We start from the raw sequence: 21,002 nt of genomic DNA on the forward strand, positions 1-21,002 counted from the left end.
GGATCAATGACAGATAATTACACATCCTGACACCAATCTCATGCTAAAAATGTGCACTTATTACTACCAAGTCAGGACAGGAATGAATATAATTAGAATAACCCCCGCCTCCACTCTTGGTTTTGATGCAAAATGAAAGAGCTGCCAGTCTTTGCATATGGAGAATTAAGACGTTTGAGAAAGGAAAGTGGAAAGTGGCAGAAATGTAACAATGCAGCAAAATGGAAAAATACCATCCAAGTGAAAGATGCTATTCTGAGGTTCAGCCTATGACATAGACGACAAACGTGAGTCTTGCTCTAATTGCATTGTGCCTGACCCAGAAATAGTTGCTGGTGGTGTTGGGAATCTAAAATGGAGAGTTTTCTGTTCCCCAGTGCCAATATTCTGTACCTTCATGAGAATCAAATTAATTTTAAAGGAAGAAAAACAAATAAATCATCTACTTATAAAAGACTGACCAGGCAAAGCCTCCTTTCTCTAGTGAAATAACGATCTTGTTAATGTTGATCTTGCTTTGCGCACCTCCTGTGCAGCTGTAACCAGTATGACTCACTCTGTCCAAGCACTCTATGATGGTATGTCCTTGCTTAATATGATCTGCCCCTACTACTCGCAAACAAAGCTTTTCATTGTACTTCGGTACACGTGACAATGAATCAAATAAAAAATTGACCTGTTAGAGATCTCAAAAATTCTGCAGAGGTTTGATTGGGTAAATGTGGAGAAAATATTTCTATTTGTGGGATCAGGGTTGAATCTTAAACTAATGGTCTTAAATATATAACAGTCCCCCTAATAAACCCAGTAAGAAATTCTGTGTAAAAATCTCTGTCCTGAGAGTAGTAAGAATGTGGAACTTGCTGCTGCATAGTGATGAAGCGAATAACATGGGTATATTTAAACGCTGGGTAGACATTAGGTGGGAGAAAGGAATAGAAGTACATTTTGATTAGATTAGATGTAATAAGGTAGGAAAAGACGCAAGTGAAGCACAAACATTAGAAGTTGGAACAAGTGCCCACTTCTGTGTTTACTGAAGGAAGTGTGGTTTAAAAAATTAGCTGAAACTAGCATTTAGACTGAGCTTTTGTCTACCATTACAACATAATGTATGTTTTGCATCTTGTAAAAGTGTTGGAAGATTTCAAAAGAAAGGGAACATCTTAAATAGTCTCCCACTTCTTCCAAATAAAAGCAACCTATCCATAATTCAGGAAGAAGTTCAAGGTTCCAAAAGATCTCAAAAATGTATATTTTAATTAGTTTTAGAATTAAAATTTGTACACTTTCTTTAAAAATACATCACAAACATCAATCACAAAAAATCAACACCACACTGTCAAGACCTCAACTGTAAACAGATTATGAAGTAATTCAAGATCTATTGAACATCTGATGCAGTAAATCATCTCCTAAACTGGATTATAAAATATGCAGAATACAGCATCAGTCACATAAGCAGCTTCCATTCAAATGTAATTTTCTTTAAAAATAAATCTCAACATATTGCAGCACCAAATCTTGTTTTCAACATCAGCCAATTTGTGGCTTTAATTTTCATTGGTCTAGTTTTCTTATGACAATTCATATTGATTAGTCATTAGTTGTCTTTTTATCTAATGGTAAGTATGATTTATATAAAACATCCACTAAAAAAGGGAACATTTCAAGGAATTAGTGAAAGTGTAAGTCATTTGTGGTAGATGCTTGACAACACACACTAATATGTATTCCAAATCATACCCCAAGAGAGTTACTGGACATTTTAAATTATTTTAATACCATTCAGTGGCTTTCAAGTGAACAATACATTTTCTTCCCTGTTGTCAAGCTTTAATAGAATCTATAGGCATGTAAAAAATAATATTGTCCCATTGGAGGTGATAAATGGCAACATACTGTAAAATGTTAACAGAAAGTATCATTTGTGCTTTGACTCAGCAGTAGTCTATCTTTGTATCAATATAAGCACCTGAAAATTGACATGTCAGAATGTTGGAAAAAGTGGAATTAATCCAGCATTATAATTACTGACAACAGAACTGGGATATTCTCAAATGACAAACTATTTTGTGATTCTGTAAATGGTGGTTAAAGTGCAACCTGCTACTATACATCTAGTAAACACCAATATTTCCATGAGGATGGTTACATTTTAGTTGAAGGCTAACGTTTGAGAAAAAACACTGATGATTAATTTTAATCTGCGCAGGATTTATGTCCAATTGGAATATAAGGATCCAAGAAATCCACGAGATCATCATTGTAAAGTGGAGATTTTAAGTGGCAGCATAATCCTAGATTCCATGTAGCGGATCAAGGGAACTGTAAAAATTGAGACACAAGGATGGAGTTAACCATTTCATCACAAAGTCAATACATCACTTATCCTTTGTCACTCAATGTAATGGGTCCATGTTAAATGAGATAAACTCTTGTATAATTTACATCAAGGCTTTAATCATGGATAAATAGGTTCACTTTGCTTGCCATCACAAAACACATCAGTTAATAACACCAATAATTTGCATTTATATCGGTTTTCTAACTTGGAAAATTATCCTAATGTGCTTCATAGGGTTGTAAGGAAGAAGATTAAATAATGAACCAAAAGGCAAAATCCAAGAATGGTGACCAAAAACGTGGTGAAAGTCATGAGTTTTGTTTGGCCTACTTTGGTTCCAGGTGCCTCAATGCCTCAAATTTAAAGTTTCCACCCTCAATTCAAATTCCTCAATGCCCTCTCCATTCCCTTCGTCTATGTCCTCCTCCAACAGAACAAGTCTGAAGTCTCAATCTTCCCTTCACACCACCATTTAACTTCAGGCATCCAGGCCACAAGCTCTGGAATTCTTGCCCTAAAATTCTCCTCCTTTAAGACCCTCTTCATTAAAACTGAAACTACTGGCAGGTTATCACTCCTAATACTCCTTCCTTTGGCCTGGCATCAATCATCTGCCTTTGAATATTGTCAAGATACTTTCTAGAATCATTCAGCATGGACACAGACCCTTGAGTCCTACTTATCATTGCTGACCAGACATCCCTATCTGACCTAGTCCCATTTATCAGCATTTGACCAATCTCCCTCTAAACCTGTCCTGTTCATATACACATCCAGATGCATTTCAAATGCTGTAATTGTACTCGCTGTTACAGATATGTTGTTTTCTTCCAGGACTTTCAAGTAAACGGAAGTAGGGAGAATTCCAAAATATGAGGCCTAGGCAAAGGAAGGTGTACCGATGGAAGGAGGAGAGGCACAAGAGAATGGAGTCAGAGGAAGAGGGTCAAGGCTGGAACTATTGGACAAAGGGTCAAATACTGAAGTCATGTCAAGGTAGGCTTTAAACAGAAAGATAAAACTTGTTTGATTCGTGGAACAGGATCTTGAGAGTTAGTATATGTCATTCCTGAAGAAGGGCTCATGCTCGAAACGTCGATTCTCCTGCTCGTTGGATGCTGCCTGATCTGCTGCTCTTTTCCAGCAACACATTTTCAGCTCTGATCTCCAGCATCTGCAGTCCTCACTTTCTCCTAGTTAGTATATGTTAGCAAGATTTCATATGGGATAGGGTGTAAGGATTAGTAAAACTGAAATCGGGATGAAGACAGTTGTCTTGAATCATACATAAAACAAAGGATGATGGTTATGGTTATGGAAGTCAATCACCTCCATTCTTGGAGGTGGTCAGGGTAGTGTCCTTGACGCTCAATGGCAATATCATTGCTGGATCCCCTACTTTCAACATCCTGTTTCTTACCAAACATTAACTAGAAACTGAGCTGGACCAGGCACATAAATACTGTCAGGGGCATCAGAATCCCGCACGCAAGTAACTCACTTCCTGACTTTGCAAAGTCTGTCCATCATCTACAAGGTACAAAACAGGTGTGTGATGGTATATTCCCCATTCCTCTATTCCTTTGTTGTTCATAGAATCACAAAATTCCTACAGTGTGGAAGCAAGTTATTTGTTCCATCGAGTCCACCCTGACCCACTGAACAGTATCCTACTCACCCTATCCTTCTAATCTTGAATTTACCATGGCTAACCCACCTGGTCTGCACATCCCTGGACATTATGGGCAACTTAGCATTGCTAATCCACCCTAACCTGCACATCTTTGGACTGTGGGAGGAAATCCACACATACACTGGGAGAACATGCAAACTCCACAAATTCTCCCAACAGTGGAATTGAACCTGAGTCCCTGGCGCTGTGAGACAGCAGTGCGAACCACTGAGCCACCATGCTGCCTCATTTACAGTCACAATCCTAATACTCCCTTTCTAGTAACACTGTAGATATCACTATCCGAAAGAAGACATCATCACCTCAAGGGAAATTAGGGATGGGTAATAAATGTTGGCTTAGCCAGGACATCTTGTGACTGAGTTCAAAATCTTTTCTTTCTAGTTGTTGTTTTGTAGCTGGAATGAAATGTAATTGAGGACAAAAAACATGAATCATGACAATGGTTTAGATGAATCCTGATGAGACCTTTATCCAAGAGTAACTTTACTGCACATTTATATTAGAGCAGAACTGTTGTCCATCATTGCTTAGTGTATTATTTAATTAGCATGAAGCACCATTAGAACAGAAACTCCACAGAAATGCTGCAATTCTCCCTCCTCCACCCAGGCAATCTTACAAGAAAAAAGCAGATTGTTCTATTTGAAAGTATTGTACCAGATTATAAAGGGCAACAATATACAGCAGCATAGCTAGAAACATAGAATATATAGTAAATGTGTTTCTGATTCTGGCTGTCAGAGTTATAGACATGTATTTAACAGTAAGTGTACGCTGCGGGAACAGATTTTAAATATAAGGTGCTTAATTGAAAGCAGGCTTTTGACTTTTAAAATATGATATCTCAATGGACTTCTTTGATCTCCGCTGTTTCATCTTCATCTTATTAAAAGATCTGCTGCCACTTTATTGAGACTTGCGATCGTTTGTGTGTTTATTGTGGAGGTTCTCAGTGCTTAGTCAATAGTCTGTAGGTTACCTGTATAATAGACACACTCATCCCATCCAGACTTTTGCCAGGCTGCATCCCGTGTTTCCTGTCTGGATGCAAGGTCTTTGTAAGCTAGAGTTGATTGGGGGCATAAAAGGAAAAATAAAATTAAGCATTTTTATTCATTGTCAATTCTGATTGGTTTTGGTTGGCTCAGGAAGGAGAACTTATTTTCACCAACTGTTGGTAACCAGAAGATGCACATTTAAGTTTATTGCCAAAAGAACCAGAGGGAAATAAGAATACGTTTTGTTTTAATAAGGCAAATTCATAACACATGAAATGCATCAACTAAAATGCTGTTGGATGTAGGTTTATTATTAACTTTCCAAAGAAAATTGGATGTATTCCCGAGAAGGAAAGACACAATATGATAAATCATATACCACAGAAGGAAGCTATTCTATGAATTTATTCCAACTTTCCAAGGTTTAGCAATGAACAAATAAAGCCCTGTGAATTCTATCATGTCAATAAATCATATAATACTTTAATAATTTAAGTCAGCTTGTGTGACAAAGATAATTCTCTACAATCCAAACAGTTAAAATCAATAATTGCACTAACTAGGGTCATATTCATTTGTTGAAAGGAGTTTGAGAAATTAAATATCTGATTCAATCAGAGCAATAACAATCCATTATGAAACTGTTTACCACAAGGATGGATACAGTTTTCAATTTATTGCTCCAGTGTTAAAACAGTTTGATGTCTTTTCAACTGATCCACAACTCCAAATTATGTGCTGGGGTGGCAAATTTAAAACCTACCCCAAATTCACAAAGATTTTGAGAAATGTCATTTTATTCAACTTACCCCAAAGGTGATGCACCACATACAGGTCACCAACCAGTGAGAAGAATCCACCGACAGCTTCATTGTTTTCTTGACGGAATCGAATTGCTCGCGCCCTGAGGACAGTCAGAAAATTTAAATAGTTTCAAAAACAACTAAAGTTGCAGTATCTATCGTCCTGGTCATGTATGAGACAAAGTAAATGCAGGAAGGATTTCCTGATGGTAGGGAATCTAGAGCCAGGGGTCACAGTCTAATGATACAGGGTAAAGCATTTAGGATTGAGAGGAAGAGAAATTTATTTCACTAAGAGAGTGGTGAACTTGTCAAATTCTCTGTCACAGAAAGCTGTTGAGGCCACGACACTGAGTGTTTTCAAGATGATGTTAGATATAGCTCTTGTGGCGAAAGGGATCAAAGGGCAAGGGGACAAAATGGGAATCGGGCAATGAGTTGGGCAATCAGCCATAATCTTTTAAACGGCTAAGCAGACTCGAAGGGCTGAATAGCTACTCCTAATCTTATTTTCTATGTTTCTACGAAGTGATTGTTGGCATATCATATTGAGAAGGAAAGGGGATGATGTGTTTCTTATTAGTTATTTCCAATTATACTTTATTCATAATGTGCTGCATATCATTTCCCATCTACAATCTCTTCCTGCTCTAGTGCAAAAATAAATTATGATTTCGAAAGGAATTGCAAATGAATAATGTCAGTGTTTGGACAAAGTGACAATTAATGAACAACTAAATATACGGCCAGGCAGTAGAGAACAACGTTTCCAGAGATTGTGCCAATGAAAGACATGCACTAGTAAAACCACATTTGCAGCAGTATTTAGAACTGGCCATCTTGTTGCAAAAATCATATATAAATATTGAAAAGAGTGCAGAGACAAACAATATGTCAAATGCGCAAAGGATGGGCTAGGATGAAACATGAGAGTTCAAACCAAACCCATCAGCATGGATTTTAACAATGTCGCACATGGCAGCCGAGAATTATAGGTTTATGAGATCCAAGGGAAAGTGGCATATTAAATCCAAAACTGGCCAGTGTCAGGAAACAGAGGATTATGGCCAATTGGTGGTTTTGTGATTGGAGGCTACTTCCAGTGGGATTCTAGGGTGATGTACTGGGTAAGAAATGAGCATTTCAAACTAAGCTGGGGAAGGAAGGTCGGTGAACATAAATTTAAATGGAAAGAAGAAATACCACAATAAAATCTTATTTCTGGACTCATGTTACATGAGATACTAAATCATGAGTGAGATTCAAAGTGGATGCTGAAATATGAGGCTGATGTTGTTAAGAGAACAGGGACTGATACACTGAATCATCTTTCTCCTGCTTCATTTTTAAGTTGTTGAAGACTGGCTTGTGGAGGCCCTGGCTTTGATTAAGGGAGGAAGTGGGGAAGCAAAACAAAGAGGGGAAACAAATTATACGTGATTGAGCATTTTAAACTTAATTTAGTTAATATTCATTCCCGGTTGTTGGTGAACATCCCTAGTGGCTCTTGAGGATGTGGTCAAGAACAGCCTTCTTGAACTGCTGCAGTCCATGCGGTTCTAGTATTCCCAGAGCGGTTAGCAAGGAGGCTTCAGGATTCTGATCCCATGACAATGAAGGTAAGGCAATAAACTCCATATCCAGGACATTGTGACTTGGAGGGGAACCTGTAGGTGGAGCTGTTTCCATTTGTCTGTTGCCCTTGTCCCTCTTGGTTGTAAAGGTCAAAACAACCTTTGTACCAGAGCTGTCATGACGCATGGTGAAGGGTGAATAGGTTCTAGCAGGCTGCTTTGAATGGACAGTGTTCAGCTTCCTGATTGTGGCACTCATCCAGGCAATTAATACAAGTACAAATCAAAGAATTGCAGATGCTGGAAATCCAGAACAAAAACAGAAATTGCTGAAGTAAACTCAGCATCCCTGGCAGCACCCACGGAGAGAGAAACAGAGTTAACATTTCAAATCCAGTGACCCTGCTTCAGAATTAGTACAAGTATATTGCCAAATGTTCCACAATTGGGTTGGAGGGATTCAAAGGAAGATTTGAAGGCACAGAAATGCCATTTCAGAAGGAGGTTTCAAGACAGATTTTGAAAGTAATGGAGGGGCTTAGGGAAAAAAGTTTTCTGCTATTCTCGGAGAGAGATCTTCAGTTTCACATGAGCCTGAACATCATAACAAGTGAGTCAACGTGCAATTTTAAATGAGTACTCCAAATAATTCACAGTATGTGAGACACTTGGATAAATGTTCACCCACTCATTAAGCAATGAACTACAAAACTGCCTCAACAACTGAGAACTTTGAATATTATCAAACCAAAATAATTAACTTATGTCTTTTTCAATAAATCTCATTAGGCAATACTGATCACATGACTGTACAAACAGTAACAGTTACACAATCTCATTAGCCAGCTTTTGTCACGTGACTATTTATACAATTGTTTGCACGACCTCATTGGTTGTTACCAAGGCCTTGCCTGATACGATTGTTCCAATAGCTATGGAGTAATGCGGTTACAGGCAGGCCAGACAGGTTTAGAATTTTTGTGGCTTTTGTTTCCATCGTTTTGGCAGCTGACTCATTCATAAACACGAACAGGAATTTAAGCTTCACAGAGAACTTAAAATAGGGACACTCCCAAAGTGACCTTTCACTTCAGGACTGTACTTTGGCCTAGCTCAATCTCTGCAGCACCGTGCAAATAGGAAGACCTGTCTGAGCTCCACAATCCAGGCAGCAGCTGGTTGTGTTTCATTCAGCTACAGCTGCTTTGCTCCCTTTCCCTTCGACTCTTGAACTCAGTCAGGGAAATTGACAAATGGGACTGCAGACAGTACGTGCGTTGCTTTCTAGTATGACTTGGAATTTTAAACAGACTCACAAGCCAGCTCAAAGAAAGCCACTGACTCAGTTGATGTTCTGATTTGTTCAATAAATCAGCCGATGTGACTTTGGCAATCAGCAAGTGTCCTCCACTAGTTGAAAAATAGCATTCTGAAATAGGTTTTCGATTTGACAGATCATTTGTTCCACTTTTGGCAATGAGAAAAGTTCGGGCAACACAGAATCCCTACAGTGTGGGAGCAGGTCATTCAGTGGTCCCAGCCAGACCACCCTATCCCTGTAATCCTGTATTTCCTATGACTAATCCACCCAATCTACGCATCCCTGGGCACTCTGGGCAATTTAGCATGGCCATTCCACTTAACCTGCACATCTCAGGGCTGTGGGAAGAAACCAGAGCACCCGGAGGAAACCCACACAGATACAGGAAGAATATCTGGGGATTATCCGTCTATACTCCCAGCAGCAAACACATGACACGTTTCTTCAGAAACACACCTGGATCCTGCTGGAATTCTGGCAAGAAACTGATGGAATTCCTTCTGGAACTTCAACCCCAATGTTTCAAATCAAACTCTGTGAGGATATAATGCAAAAGGCTCTTTGCATTGTACCCACTAACTGAAACAGTAATGAGTAAACAATAAAAAGAAATTTATCTATTTACTTGGTGTGGCTGAGGGTCAGAGGTTCAGTGTAATTGATTCATAATGAATCTATGAATTTAATACGACCATTGGAAGTCCTCTAATTCCAGAAAAAGGAAATGATTGGTCTTTATTAGAGATACGAAAGAGTATTTGAGTAACAAAGATTTCCAGTCTCTACACGTTGCATGAAATATTGCGTAAAGAGGCATTTCGTGTTCCAAGGCTTGCTTACTCCTCAAGTGCACTGAAAATTAACTTACATGGCGTGGTTCAATTTTTTTCTTACAGCCATACAATATGTGCTGAGTCTATTCACAAAAATTACGTATATATACATACTCATATATATTATGTATGTTCATAATCCATAGTGTTATAGGATTAAAATGCATGAAGCAATGCATTCTTTTTGCAGGAGGGACTGTCTTATGGAGGAGGGGTTGAGCAGTTTGGGGCTGTACTCATTGGAATTTGAAAGAACGAGAAATGAAACATACACGATACTTAGAGGCCTTGACAGGATCGATGCAGAAAGGTTTCCCCTGAAAGAGAGTGTGGGACACAGGGCAAAATCTCAGGGAATGGGGTCACACATGTAAGATCAAGATGGGGATGAGTTTCTTCTCTCGGGGACAGTGAATCAGCGGAATTCTTTACTACTGAGGGCTGTCTGGGATGGATTGTTAAATATATTCGAGGCAGAGATAAACAGATTTTTAATCAGTAGAGGAGTCAAGGGTTATGGGAAAAGACAGGAAAGTGAACAGTTAATCAGATCAGCCATGGACTCACTTAAACGGCACTGCAGACCTGGTGAGCTGAATGGGTCTATTTCCGTTCTTATGTCGTGTGGAGATATACAATTAGGATCTGTTTAATGAATTTATACATTTTTCAATAGGTTATAGTGGGATAATAAAAATGGCATTCATACAATTAAGATCAGAGATTTCATCATTTTAAAACTGAAGTGGAAATGTACAGAATTTCCTTTCCCTTCAAGACTTACCTCTTTCAATGTTTCAAAAACTGATTTAAGAACTGTAGTGCACCAGTGTAACTTCAAACAACTGTAAGAAACTGAGTAACACTGACTGAAAGTAGCTTTAAATTTGACAGACATGCTGAAATGATTGATACACTGGGGAGATTACCCACAGACAAACCCAGGAATAATGGTTATGTTGCTGGCAGAGAAATGTGGGGAATGGACAATGGTAGGAAACTTAAATTCCAATTCTAAGATGGCATCTGGAGGTTGTAACTTAAAACGTTAAATCTGAAATAAATGCTAATGTCAGTAATTCTGAGTGGAATTTTGTGCCCTGTGATAGTTTTGATGGCAGGAAGGTAGGGATTAGATTACATTACATTACAGTGTGGAAACAGGCCCTTCGGCCCAACAAGTCCACACCGACCCGCCGAAGCGCAACCCACCATACCCCTACATTTACATTTACCCCTTACCTAACACTACAGCAATTTAGCATGGCTAATTCACCTGACCTGCACATCTTTGGACTGTGGAAGGAAACCGGAGCACCCGGAGAAAACCCACGCAGACACGGGGAGAATGTGCAAACTCCACACAGTCACCCGAGGCGGGAATTGAACCCGGGTCTCTGGCGCTGTGAGTCAGCAGTGCTAACCACTGTGCCACCCACAAAGATTCTGCTACCTTCCCACTTCCATCCCAATTAAGTCCTGGGGCAGGAATACCCATAGGTGGCCTTCCAGGCCCACTAGCCACCTGAGACCTTGAAGTGTCTTTAAGGCCTAATTATGGGCTTCATCTTGCTATCGCTGTTAATAAACTAGTGGTGAGCAGGGGATCTCGCCAGTCAGGATTTATACCTGATTGAAGGGCCTGGTATGAGGAAGGGTTTTACTGAGAGACACCCACCCTTGCTGCCAACCTCCCCATGCCTCCCATCACCACTCACCTCTGGCCTGGGATCCAATGGTGATCCTCGGATTTGGGTTGGTGCTGTACCAGCAGCATCCACCAGCTCCTTGCCCGTGCTACAGTTTAATGGAATTCATGGCAGAGATACATACACCCCTACCCTTCATACTGGGAAAGGCCAGTAACTGTGACTTGTCTGAGTGACAAAAATGCAGCATGGAGCTCCTGCGAGCTATTCTGTTGGCAGCCGAGACCCGAGTCACCTTCACAAGATTCAGCCCAGTGACCACGAGTCTGCTGGACTGTCAGAAAATATCATGTGATTCCCTCATGTCCTTCAGGGAAGAAAGATTGTCATCCCCATCTAGTCTGTTCTACACATGACTCCATATCTAGAGTAATGCAGATAAACCTTAGCTGGCCTCTGAAATAGCGGAGCATATCAGTCTATTATCTGAAACAATCACAGAAAGTCTAGTAAGAGTAAAGCTGTATGGGGCTCTTGGGAAGCAGTGGTAGTGTCCCTACCTTTGGGTCAGCAGGTCTGGGTTCAAGCCCCACCTGCCCTGCAAGTGTGTCATAATACTTTCAAACAATTTAATTTAAAACAATAGATGAATGGGACAGCTGATCTTGATGCAAGCATTGATCACATCAAAGGAATATTCCCCTCCACCAAGTCAGTCCTACAATATCCACCTCAATAACAGCTGGGGAAATGGGGCAAAGTTAGGTGGGCTGTCCCGCAAATTAGTCAACGAATAACCTAACACAGTCATACTTTCAGAATTACATTTCAGCCAGAAGCCTAATTCCTCTCACACTCGCCATGGCAACGTCTGTTGCACTGATGTTAGCACAGTGGTCTACCACCAAGGAAGGAATTACCCTGTGTAGCTTCAACATTGAAACCTAAATCCTAAATTGGAGATGCCGGTGTTGGACTGGGGTATACAAAGTTAAAATCAATGAGGTAAAATCAATAACTGCAGATGCTGGAAAGCAAATACTGGATTAGTGGTGCTGGAAGAGCACAGCAGTTCAGGCAGCATCCAACGAGCAGCGAAATCGACGTTTCGGGCAAAAGCCTTCGTCGATTTCGCTGCTCGTTGGATGCTGCCTGAACTGCTGTGCTCTTCCAGCACCACTAATCCAGTATATACAAAGTTAAAACTCACACAACGTCAGGTTATAGTCCAACAGGTTTATTTGGAAGTACTGATGAAGGAGTAGCGTTCCGAAAGCTAGTGCTTCCAAATAAACCTGTTGGACTATACCCTAAATCCTATGAATTCTCATGGGCAAGGAAACCCTTTATTCAGCTGGTGAATCATAGCTCATCCATTTTGAACACCATTTGGGCCCAAAATGTCCTCTGGTTGGTAAACTTCAATGTTAATAATTAAGAGTAGCTCAGTAGCAACACTACTGTCTTTTGCTGAAGACATACGAGATCAGAGAAATAGGAAAAGAATAGGCCACTCAGCCTAATGAATCTGCACTGCCATTTGATCATGGCTGATATGTTTCTCAACACCATTTACCTGCCTTCTCCCTGTAACATTTGTTCCCGTTACTAATCAAGAACCGATCTATCTCTGTCTTAAATACATTCAATTACTTGGCCTCCACAGCCCTGTGGCAGAGTTCCACACACTCACCATCCTCTGGAGAAATTCCTCGTCATCTCAATTCTAGAAGGTTATCCCTTCACTCTGACAGTGTGTCCTTGAGTCCTAGTCTCTCTTACCAGCAGAAACATCTTCTCTGTGTCCACGCTATCCAAGCCTCTCAGTATTTTGTAAGTTTCAGTGACAGACCCTTAACCCTTCTCAATTCCATTGTCCATGCTATACTCTATGACTCTATGAGCAAGGACGCAGGACAGGCCAATGAAATGTAATGACAGAACCAAAATGAGAGAAAGTCCTGCTTAACATCACCTCCACCAATCTATCCGATCCAAAAGCAACCATCTGTGAAATTACTGAAAATAATCCTTGTAGAAATCCTTACACTGAGCATACCCCACACTGCATTGTATAACAGTAAAGCCTCCATAGTCCTAACAACCATACGGCTGCTCTCTCATTCGAGAAAGATGGCTGGTGATGGTTTAACCTAAGAGTCACCAAGCCTTGAGCAGGGAGTGAGATTGAGAAGGAGAGTCTTTCATGGTAACTTCAGCCAGTGTAGGAATTGGATGCATGTTGTTGGCATGACTCAACATCACAAACCAGCCATCCAGCCAACTGAGTTAACCAACCCCCTCTGTAACAGTACCACCACACTAAGTGAAATAAACTTAAAAGGTACTACAGACCATCAGAAGAACTGTATTCCACACAACCTATCACTGTATAACCTGGCATAGTCCTCTTTTATGACTACTCTTAAGCCAGAGGATGAGCCTTGATGTGACGAGGAGCATAGAGGAGCATGGCAATAACAGCACCAGGCATATTTTATAATGAGGGCAACACTTTGTTGAAACTACAACACAGGACTGCAAGAGTAGCAATAGCTCTGTATAAAGTGATCCCAATCAGACCAAAGCTCAGCAGTCCATGCTCATCCAGAGGAGACTGGTTGTGAAGAATCAAACAACTAATTGGAGGAAGAGGTTCCTCAAATATTCCTAACCTCAATGCTGGCATTGCCAACAGCATGAGTTCAAAAGATAAGATGATTGCGTTTGCATATTCATTTACAATTGAAACTGTGTTGGAATATTTGTTTGCAATCATCTTCATCCAGAAATGCTCAACGGATATTCATTAATACTAGCTTACAATCAATTCAAGTCACTCCATGTGATATCAAGAAACGACTGAGGGCACTGGATACAGCAAAAGCTGTAAGTTTGAAAAAGTTCTCGTTGAAGACTTGTATTTCAAAACTGGACACACCCCTAAACAAGCTATTCCAGCGCAGTTACAACATTGGCACCGTCTGACAATGTGGAAAATTGTCCACACATGCCCTGTCCATAAAAAGCAGAGGAAATACCATCCCATCCAGTCTCCTCTCAATCATCAGCAAAATGATGCTTGGTGTTGTCAGAAATGTTACCAAGTTGCAATAACTCATCGATATTCTGATTGGGTTTCACCAGGGTCACTTGCTCCAGATCACATCATTGCGTTGATGAAGACATTGACGAAAAGATTGAATTTTACACGTAGGCTGCAAGTCCTTGACATCAATACGGTATTTGGCCAAGTGTGGTAAAGAGTCTAATATTGGGGAATGTTCTTGGGGTCTGCTTTCCATTGACTGCATAAATACGTTGAACTTGTGGTTGCTGGAGGCTAATCTTCCCAGTTCCAGGAGTTCCTCACAATAGCACCTTTGGCCCCTCAACAGCCGTTGGGTGCTTCATTGGTGATCTTCTCTCCATCATGAATGGAGATGTTAGCTCTAGACTGCAATGTCCTTTTTGTGATTAATTCATAAACCATGCCCACATGCAGACAGAGTTGAACCATATTCAGACTTGGGCTGATTAGTGACACCTAACATTTGTGTCACACAAGTGGCAGGCAATGATCACCACAAAACAAGAGAGAATTTAACCACCCACTAATGGTATTCAACAGCATTGCTATCGTGGAATCCACTGATCATGAATATTCTGAAAGTTATGATTGACTAGGAACTTAACTGGACCAGCTCTATAAATACTGTGGCCCAAACAGGCCAAAGGGTGGGAATTTTGCAGCAAGTAACTCACTCCCTGACACTACCATCTACAAAAGCCTAAGTTTGCTGTGTTCTCAAATATTTCCAACTTGTGTAGAAGAGTGCGGTTCAGACAGAACTCAAGAAGCTCAACACTATCCAGGATAACCTGGCTCCCATATTTAGAATTGGGTGTCCAGCATTTTGTTTTGTACTCCAACTTTATCATTCACACCATCCTACCAGTGCTAAACCATAGAGGAGTGTGAATCGTATTCAAGATGCAAGGTAGAACCCACCAAGGCAGCTTTGACTGCTTCTTCCAAATCTATAACCTCTACCACCTAGAGTGGGAAGGACAGTGGATGCATGGGAATATTACCAAATCCCCTCCAAGTCACACAATATCCTGAATTGGAATCCTGTTGTCATTTCTTCACTGTTGCTCGATCAAAATCCTGAAACATCTTATTTAACATCAGCATAGCTGTACCTCTAGTGAGGACAGCTGTCCCAGAAGGTGTGTCACAATCACTTTCTTAAGCGTAGTAAAGGACAGGTAAGAAATGTTGACCTTTGCAGTAACACTATCGTTTCAAGAATTAATTTTCACAATCTTCAATGACCACAGGGTGTTAGCTTTTATTGGTATAGGGATTGAGTTTCTGAACCATGAGGTCATGCTCCAGTTGTTAAAAACTCTGGTGTGGCCACATTTGCAGTATTGCGTATTGCGTACAGTTCTGGTCACTGCATTATAGGAAGGATGTGGAAGCTTTAGAAAGGGTTCAGAGGCGATTTACAGGATGTTGCCTGGTACGGCAGGGGGCAAGGTGGGGGGGTAAGGTGGGGGGGTGGGAGGGCAAGGTCTTACGAGGAAAGGCTAAGGAAGTTGAGGCTGTTTTTGTTATAGCGAAGAAGGCTCCTTTATTGAGACTTAAGATAGGGTGGACAGTAAGAGCCTTTTTCCTTGGAAGATGATGGCTAGCACAAAGGGATATAGCTTTAAATTGAGGGGTGATAGATATAGGACAGATGTCAAAGGTAGTTTCTTTACTCAGAGAAGTAGGGGCACGGAACACACTGCCTGCACCAGTAGACTCGCCAACTTTAAGGGCATTTAAATGGTCATTGGACAAGAATGGAATAGTGTAGGTTAGATGGGCTTCCATAATTGGTCCCATAGGTCGGCACAACATTGAGGGCCGAAGGGCCTGTACTACATTGTAATGTTCTATATTCTATTCTATGTTCACCTGTTTACAAATCATTTTGATGAATTGAAAAATGTTCCAATTTTCAATGATACCAAACTGATTGTTCAGGCCTATGACTCACTTTTGCATCAGTTTGGAACAAGTTGCTGGTGTTGCAATTAGATTTGTCAAATTTCATGCATACCTCCCATATTCCAATAATGTCAAATAACACTTATAATTCATTCAAGTTTAATAGAGCAAACAGTCACTTACCAGTTGTTACCCCATTCAATCATGGTCCCTGGCTAAAAAAAGGGGAAAAATAAATCATAGTTTACATTAGATTCACTGAACAACTGGTTGTTGCTAGAATAAAGTAAATCACTTTAATCATTTTATACAACTAATGTACTGAGTTCTAGTAATAAAAGTAAAATCTATTTGCTCCAAACTCATAAATTAGAAAAGTATCACTGAAACTTACAGCTAAGAAATAGCACATACATTCAGCTTGTCAAACTCCTAATAAATACACTATTTCTTTGATGGTTTGCTTTGTACATACAAGTGTATCAAAGCTCAAAATACACAAGGTTGTTGGGCAAGTATCATACGTTCTCCTTTTCGCAGTTTCAAAATGAAGTAATGGTTCGTTGTTAAAAAAAACTTCCCCTTCACCCTCCTAAACCCTATCACTAAGATTTCTTGTTAAAATGCTGCAGCATTTCTGATTCGCCTTTTAAAACCTGTGACATGAGAGAGTGATCAGGAGAAAGTGTTTCCAAGTTCCCCACGTGCTGATTTATTCCAGTGGGAGAGACTGAGTGCAGAGTTACTGCTTCTCAATCAAAAAATGGGACAAAAAAAAGGTATGATTTGCTCCAAGTCAGTGTCGTAGTGAGGCAGGCGGAGACTAACATCCAGATGTGTGTGTTATTAGATACAGATTGGGATGGAAAAAGCAAATATTGCTTTAAAGGGAAACAGCCAACTCAGCTCCAAAACCCGACTGAAATCCCATCTCAAATTTACAGTTTAGTGGTGCATCTCTAACAAAATACAACTGTATTTGTGGAAATGTCACATAAATTGCACCACAATGTGTTCTATGAAGTAAAATTTCAGTCGAAGGATATTGTTTCATTTTCGGGTAGTTTATTATAACTGGTTGGTGACAGGACATTCAGGAAATTCCCAGGCACAGAATAAGACAGTTCTCTGTAATAGTTCTCTGGAACAGCTATCCATTCCGTTTGCTTTAAATCCAGATATGGAGCAGTACATTCTCTCTTAGAGTGATCTACCTTTAAGTAATATGTCCTGAGTTCATAAATATTAGGTCCCGGTCTTGGTAATGGTTCATTCCAAAAACTGAATTCCAAGAGCAACTGGTTTTTACGAGACAACAACATCTTGCTCCTCTCCTTTCGATATTCCAAATATTCCTGAAATATATGGAAAACAATCATCCAAAGTCATAAAACTGGACACTAATAATCAGTGGGATTAAATGGGAATTATGTGAGAGACAATCTCAAAACTACCAATACAATGATAAAAATAAAACAGTAGTCTTACATAACAGCAACTTGTATTTATTTAAGTAACATTTCCAACTTAACAAAACATCCCAAAGCAGACCAGTGAAGTGAAATGAGACATCAGGTGGTGCTAGTGGCTGGATGGCTGGTTTGCGATGCACAGTGATACCTACAGCATGGGTTCAATTCTGGCATCGGCTAAGGTTACCATGCAGATCCCACATGGTCAACCTCACTACTAACTAGAGATGTGGTGACCCTCAGGTTAAACCACTGCCAGCCATTTCTCTCTCTCTAATGTGAGAGCAGCCCTCTGGGATAATGGTGGGCAGGGATAGTAGCCAAATTAGGCAAGCTGATCGGAGGACAGGGTATCTGCGGAGTTTTGAAGGAGGCAACAAGACAGCGGAGTTTTAGGAAAAGTATCGTGGTGTTAAGGCCAGAGTGGCTGGAGAGGAACAATGGAATAAATTATACACCAGTGCACTGGCAGGTTTGTAAATGTAGGCAGGTGACTTCTACCACCTAACCAACCTATTTGACATTTCTTGGGGTGTGGGGAAGGTGCTGGGTGGCCCATCTGCTTTTAGACCCATTGAGGCCACTAGTAGCGCATTTGCTGCTATTTAAAGGCCTCATCTCACCACTGATAGGATATTTTAGTCACAATGGGAGGGGGAGGAGGCAAGGGAGGCCCGTGACAGGCAGGATGTCCAATTCCAGGCTCTCTGGACGCTTCAAAAGTGGAATGTTTGCACTCCCGGTAGTGGCCACTGCTCCCAGTTGGCGCTGGTGTGACTACAGAGCTGTCGACCAATCCAAATGGGGTGAGCAATGCTCTAAGGCAGGACTTCCTTGTGAAAAACCTGTGGAAGACCAGCCTTAAAACAATTAATGCTACACCCTGCAATAAATCACTGCACGACAGCCGTCAGGGTTTGAGGAGGGCTGGTGAAGTAAGGGGTGAGATGAATCCAGAATAATGTTTCAGATAATCATCAGGCCTGTGCTGGCACTTAAGCAGGATTCCAGAGGAATGGAAGGATAAGGCCATGGACAAAAAACCTGAACGAGGGAATGGATTTGAGTGTTGGGGTAATCAAATGGAAGTTGTGAAGGACAAGTGCACATAAGGAGATCAAGATTTCCTGGGGTAGTATTGGAATGGCTCAGTCTAATACAGATGATTTTACAGATGGGAATTTTAGTGATGAATAACAGCTGAGGAGAGGGTAGTGGCTGGATGAGGGGGTTCAGGGGAGGAGTAAGTGTGGTGGTTGGTGAAGAGGAGATAGCAATCAACAAATCTTGGTGGTTGAAATGTGGAGGTTGAGGTTCAGGTAAGAATGAAACAGCCATCAATAATGAAGCCCGAGTGAGCAGTCAAAGAGAGCAATGAAACCAAAGACCTTAAGTGCCCTCCAATGTTTTGGTAGTTAGCAATGGAAAGTTCATTCATGACTGAATATGCTACAAGCAGTTGGACAGAACACTGATGGAATTAAGGATAGTAATACAGAAATAGAGTTGAATGTCAATATACAAATGGTGACTGATCGTATACGTAATGGATGTCATCACAAATGGTCAGCATGTATAGGAAGAGTTGTGGCCAAAAGCGAAACATTGGACATGCCTGAGGAGAAGACCAGAAGCAAATGTGCCTTCTGCATTAGAGCAGGGCACTGGGAAGCAAGCTGAGAACAATCATGAAGATGAAATGAAGGAGGGCAATGGAGTTCTCACTTGTATCAATTGATGCAGTGAGGTTCAGGAGGATAAAGCTGTCCTCAGCAGCAGTGATGTCTGGTTGTCTGAAATTTGTTTAAAAACGGCAGTCATTTCTAACCTTTACATTATATAACCTTATATCTTACAGTCATAGAAGATACACAAAACGCAGGTCACATTAGCATAAGTATATTTGTCTGAACCTAATCTTCTTCCAAATACCCAGATGCTCAATTATACACCACTGAGTAGAAAAATATAAGCGCGTGTACAGACTAATGTTGGCTGTGTAAAATGAAACTAAATTTAACTGTCTGAGGCTGGATGACTTAGGGATTGGCTTTCATCTATTACCTTATTCTGTAATAGCTTCTCCATAGCATCTGTCAAAGCAGGATAACCACCAGAAAACCGCCACAAATGCACTGTGCAAAATAAAAATGACAAATTTGCCGTGTACACAAAAAAAGGTGTTACAGTATGAAAGAAAAAAATTGGTAATACTCAGTAATAAATTATATGCCACAGGCATTTTGAGGACTTCCTTCACAACAATGAATTTTGCTGAGGTAGAGTAGCAGACTGCTCATGTCACTGTGTTAGTAATCCAGAGGTCTGGACTACCCATGTGGAGAACTGAGTTCAAATCCCATCGTAGCAGCTAGGGAATTTAAATTCTATTAATTAAATACAGTTGGAATAAATCAATTTATATTCATAATGGGGATCATGAAATGGCTAGACTGTCATAAAAACCTGGTTCACCATGCCTTTTATGACAGCCCAGTGAAGGAACAGCCTGACACAGTCATACTCACCACATCTTACCTGAAACTAATGTCCCAGAATCCTGGCTCTCCTAATAAATACCCTGTCCATCTTAGCTCATCAGCAGGTTAGATCCATTAGAGATGGTAGCAAGCTGTTATATAGCCTGGAGGGAATGACCTTGGGAGTCTTCTACACTGACTACTCCACCTGATGGTCTCTTATGATATTAGGTAAAGCTCTGGTGTTGAAACCGCCTGTGAATTCTCAGCTATTTCCTTCCTCAGCTGATGAATCAGTACTCACCTATGTTGAACGCCACTTCAAAGAAGTTATGAGGGTGGCAAGGGCAGTGAATGTGTTCTGTGTGGGGACTTCACATCCATCATCAATTGGGACTCAGTAGCACAACTGCTGACCGTGCCCTGAAGGCCATATTTACAGACAGACCCAATGGCAGTTGGAGAGACAACAATACAAGGGGAAAATCTACTCAACTTTGTCCTCAGGAACCTTCCTTTTGCAGCTGCACACCCCATGTCAGCACTGGAGGTAGTAGTCAGTCCACATATGTATAAGGAACAAGAGTAGGCCTCCAGGTCTTGCTCCACTATTCCAAAGATCATGGTTGGTCTGATGTTAGCCTCAACTCTACATTCCTATTTATTCCATATAATCGTTCACCTCTTGGCAATCAAGAATCAATCCATATCTGCCTTAAAAATATTTAATATTTTCAGGAAGGAAATTCCAAAGACTTATACCTTCTGAGAGAATTTTTTGCATCAGCTGTTTTAAATGATTCTCCCAAAACGGGAAAAATCCTTTT

General features: G+C 40.6%; 1 protein-coding gene across 1 annotated transcript in view; it reads right to left on the reverse strand.

Annotated features, from left to right (window-relative positions):
- Nucleotides 1–1,241: 1,241 nt before the first annotated feature.
- Nucleotides 1,242–21,002, reverse strand: part of nipsnap1 (nipsnap homolog 1 (C. elegans)) — a 39,657-nt gene continuing 19,896 nt past the window's right edge. Inside the window, exons 5-10 of the mRNA XM_072587367.1 lie at nt 19,760–19,830; nt 17,438–17,578; nt 16,407–16,438; nt 5,851–5,945; nt 5,023–5,106; nt 1,242–2,328 (exon numbers count right to left, since the gene is read on the reverse strand). Coding sequence (XP_072443468.1) covers nt 2,264–2,328; nt 5,023–5,106; nt 5,851–5,945; nt 16,407–16,438; nt 17,438–17,578; nt 19,760–19,830 — 488 coding nt within the window. The 3' untranslated portion in view covers nt 1,242–2,263. The remainder of the gene's footprint in view (nt 2,329–5,022; nt 5,107–5,850; nt 5,946–16,406; nt 16,439–17,437; nt 17,579–19,759; nt 19,831–21,002) is intronic.

Source organism: Chiloscyllium punctatum, chromosome 17, assembly GCF_047496795.1.
Source record: "Chiloscyllium punctatum isolate Juve2018m chromosome 17, sChiPun1.3, whole genome shotgun sequence".
Lineage (NCBI taxonomy): Eukaryota > Metazoa > Chordata > Chondrichthyes > Orectolobiformes > Hemiscylliidae > Chiloscyllium > Chiloscyllium punctatum.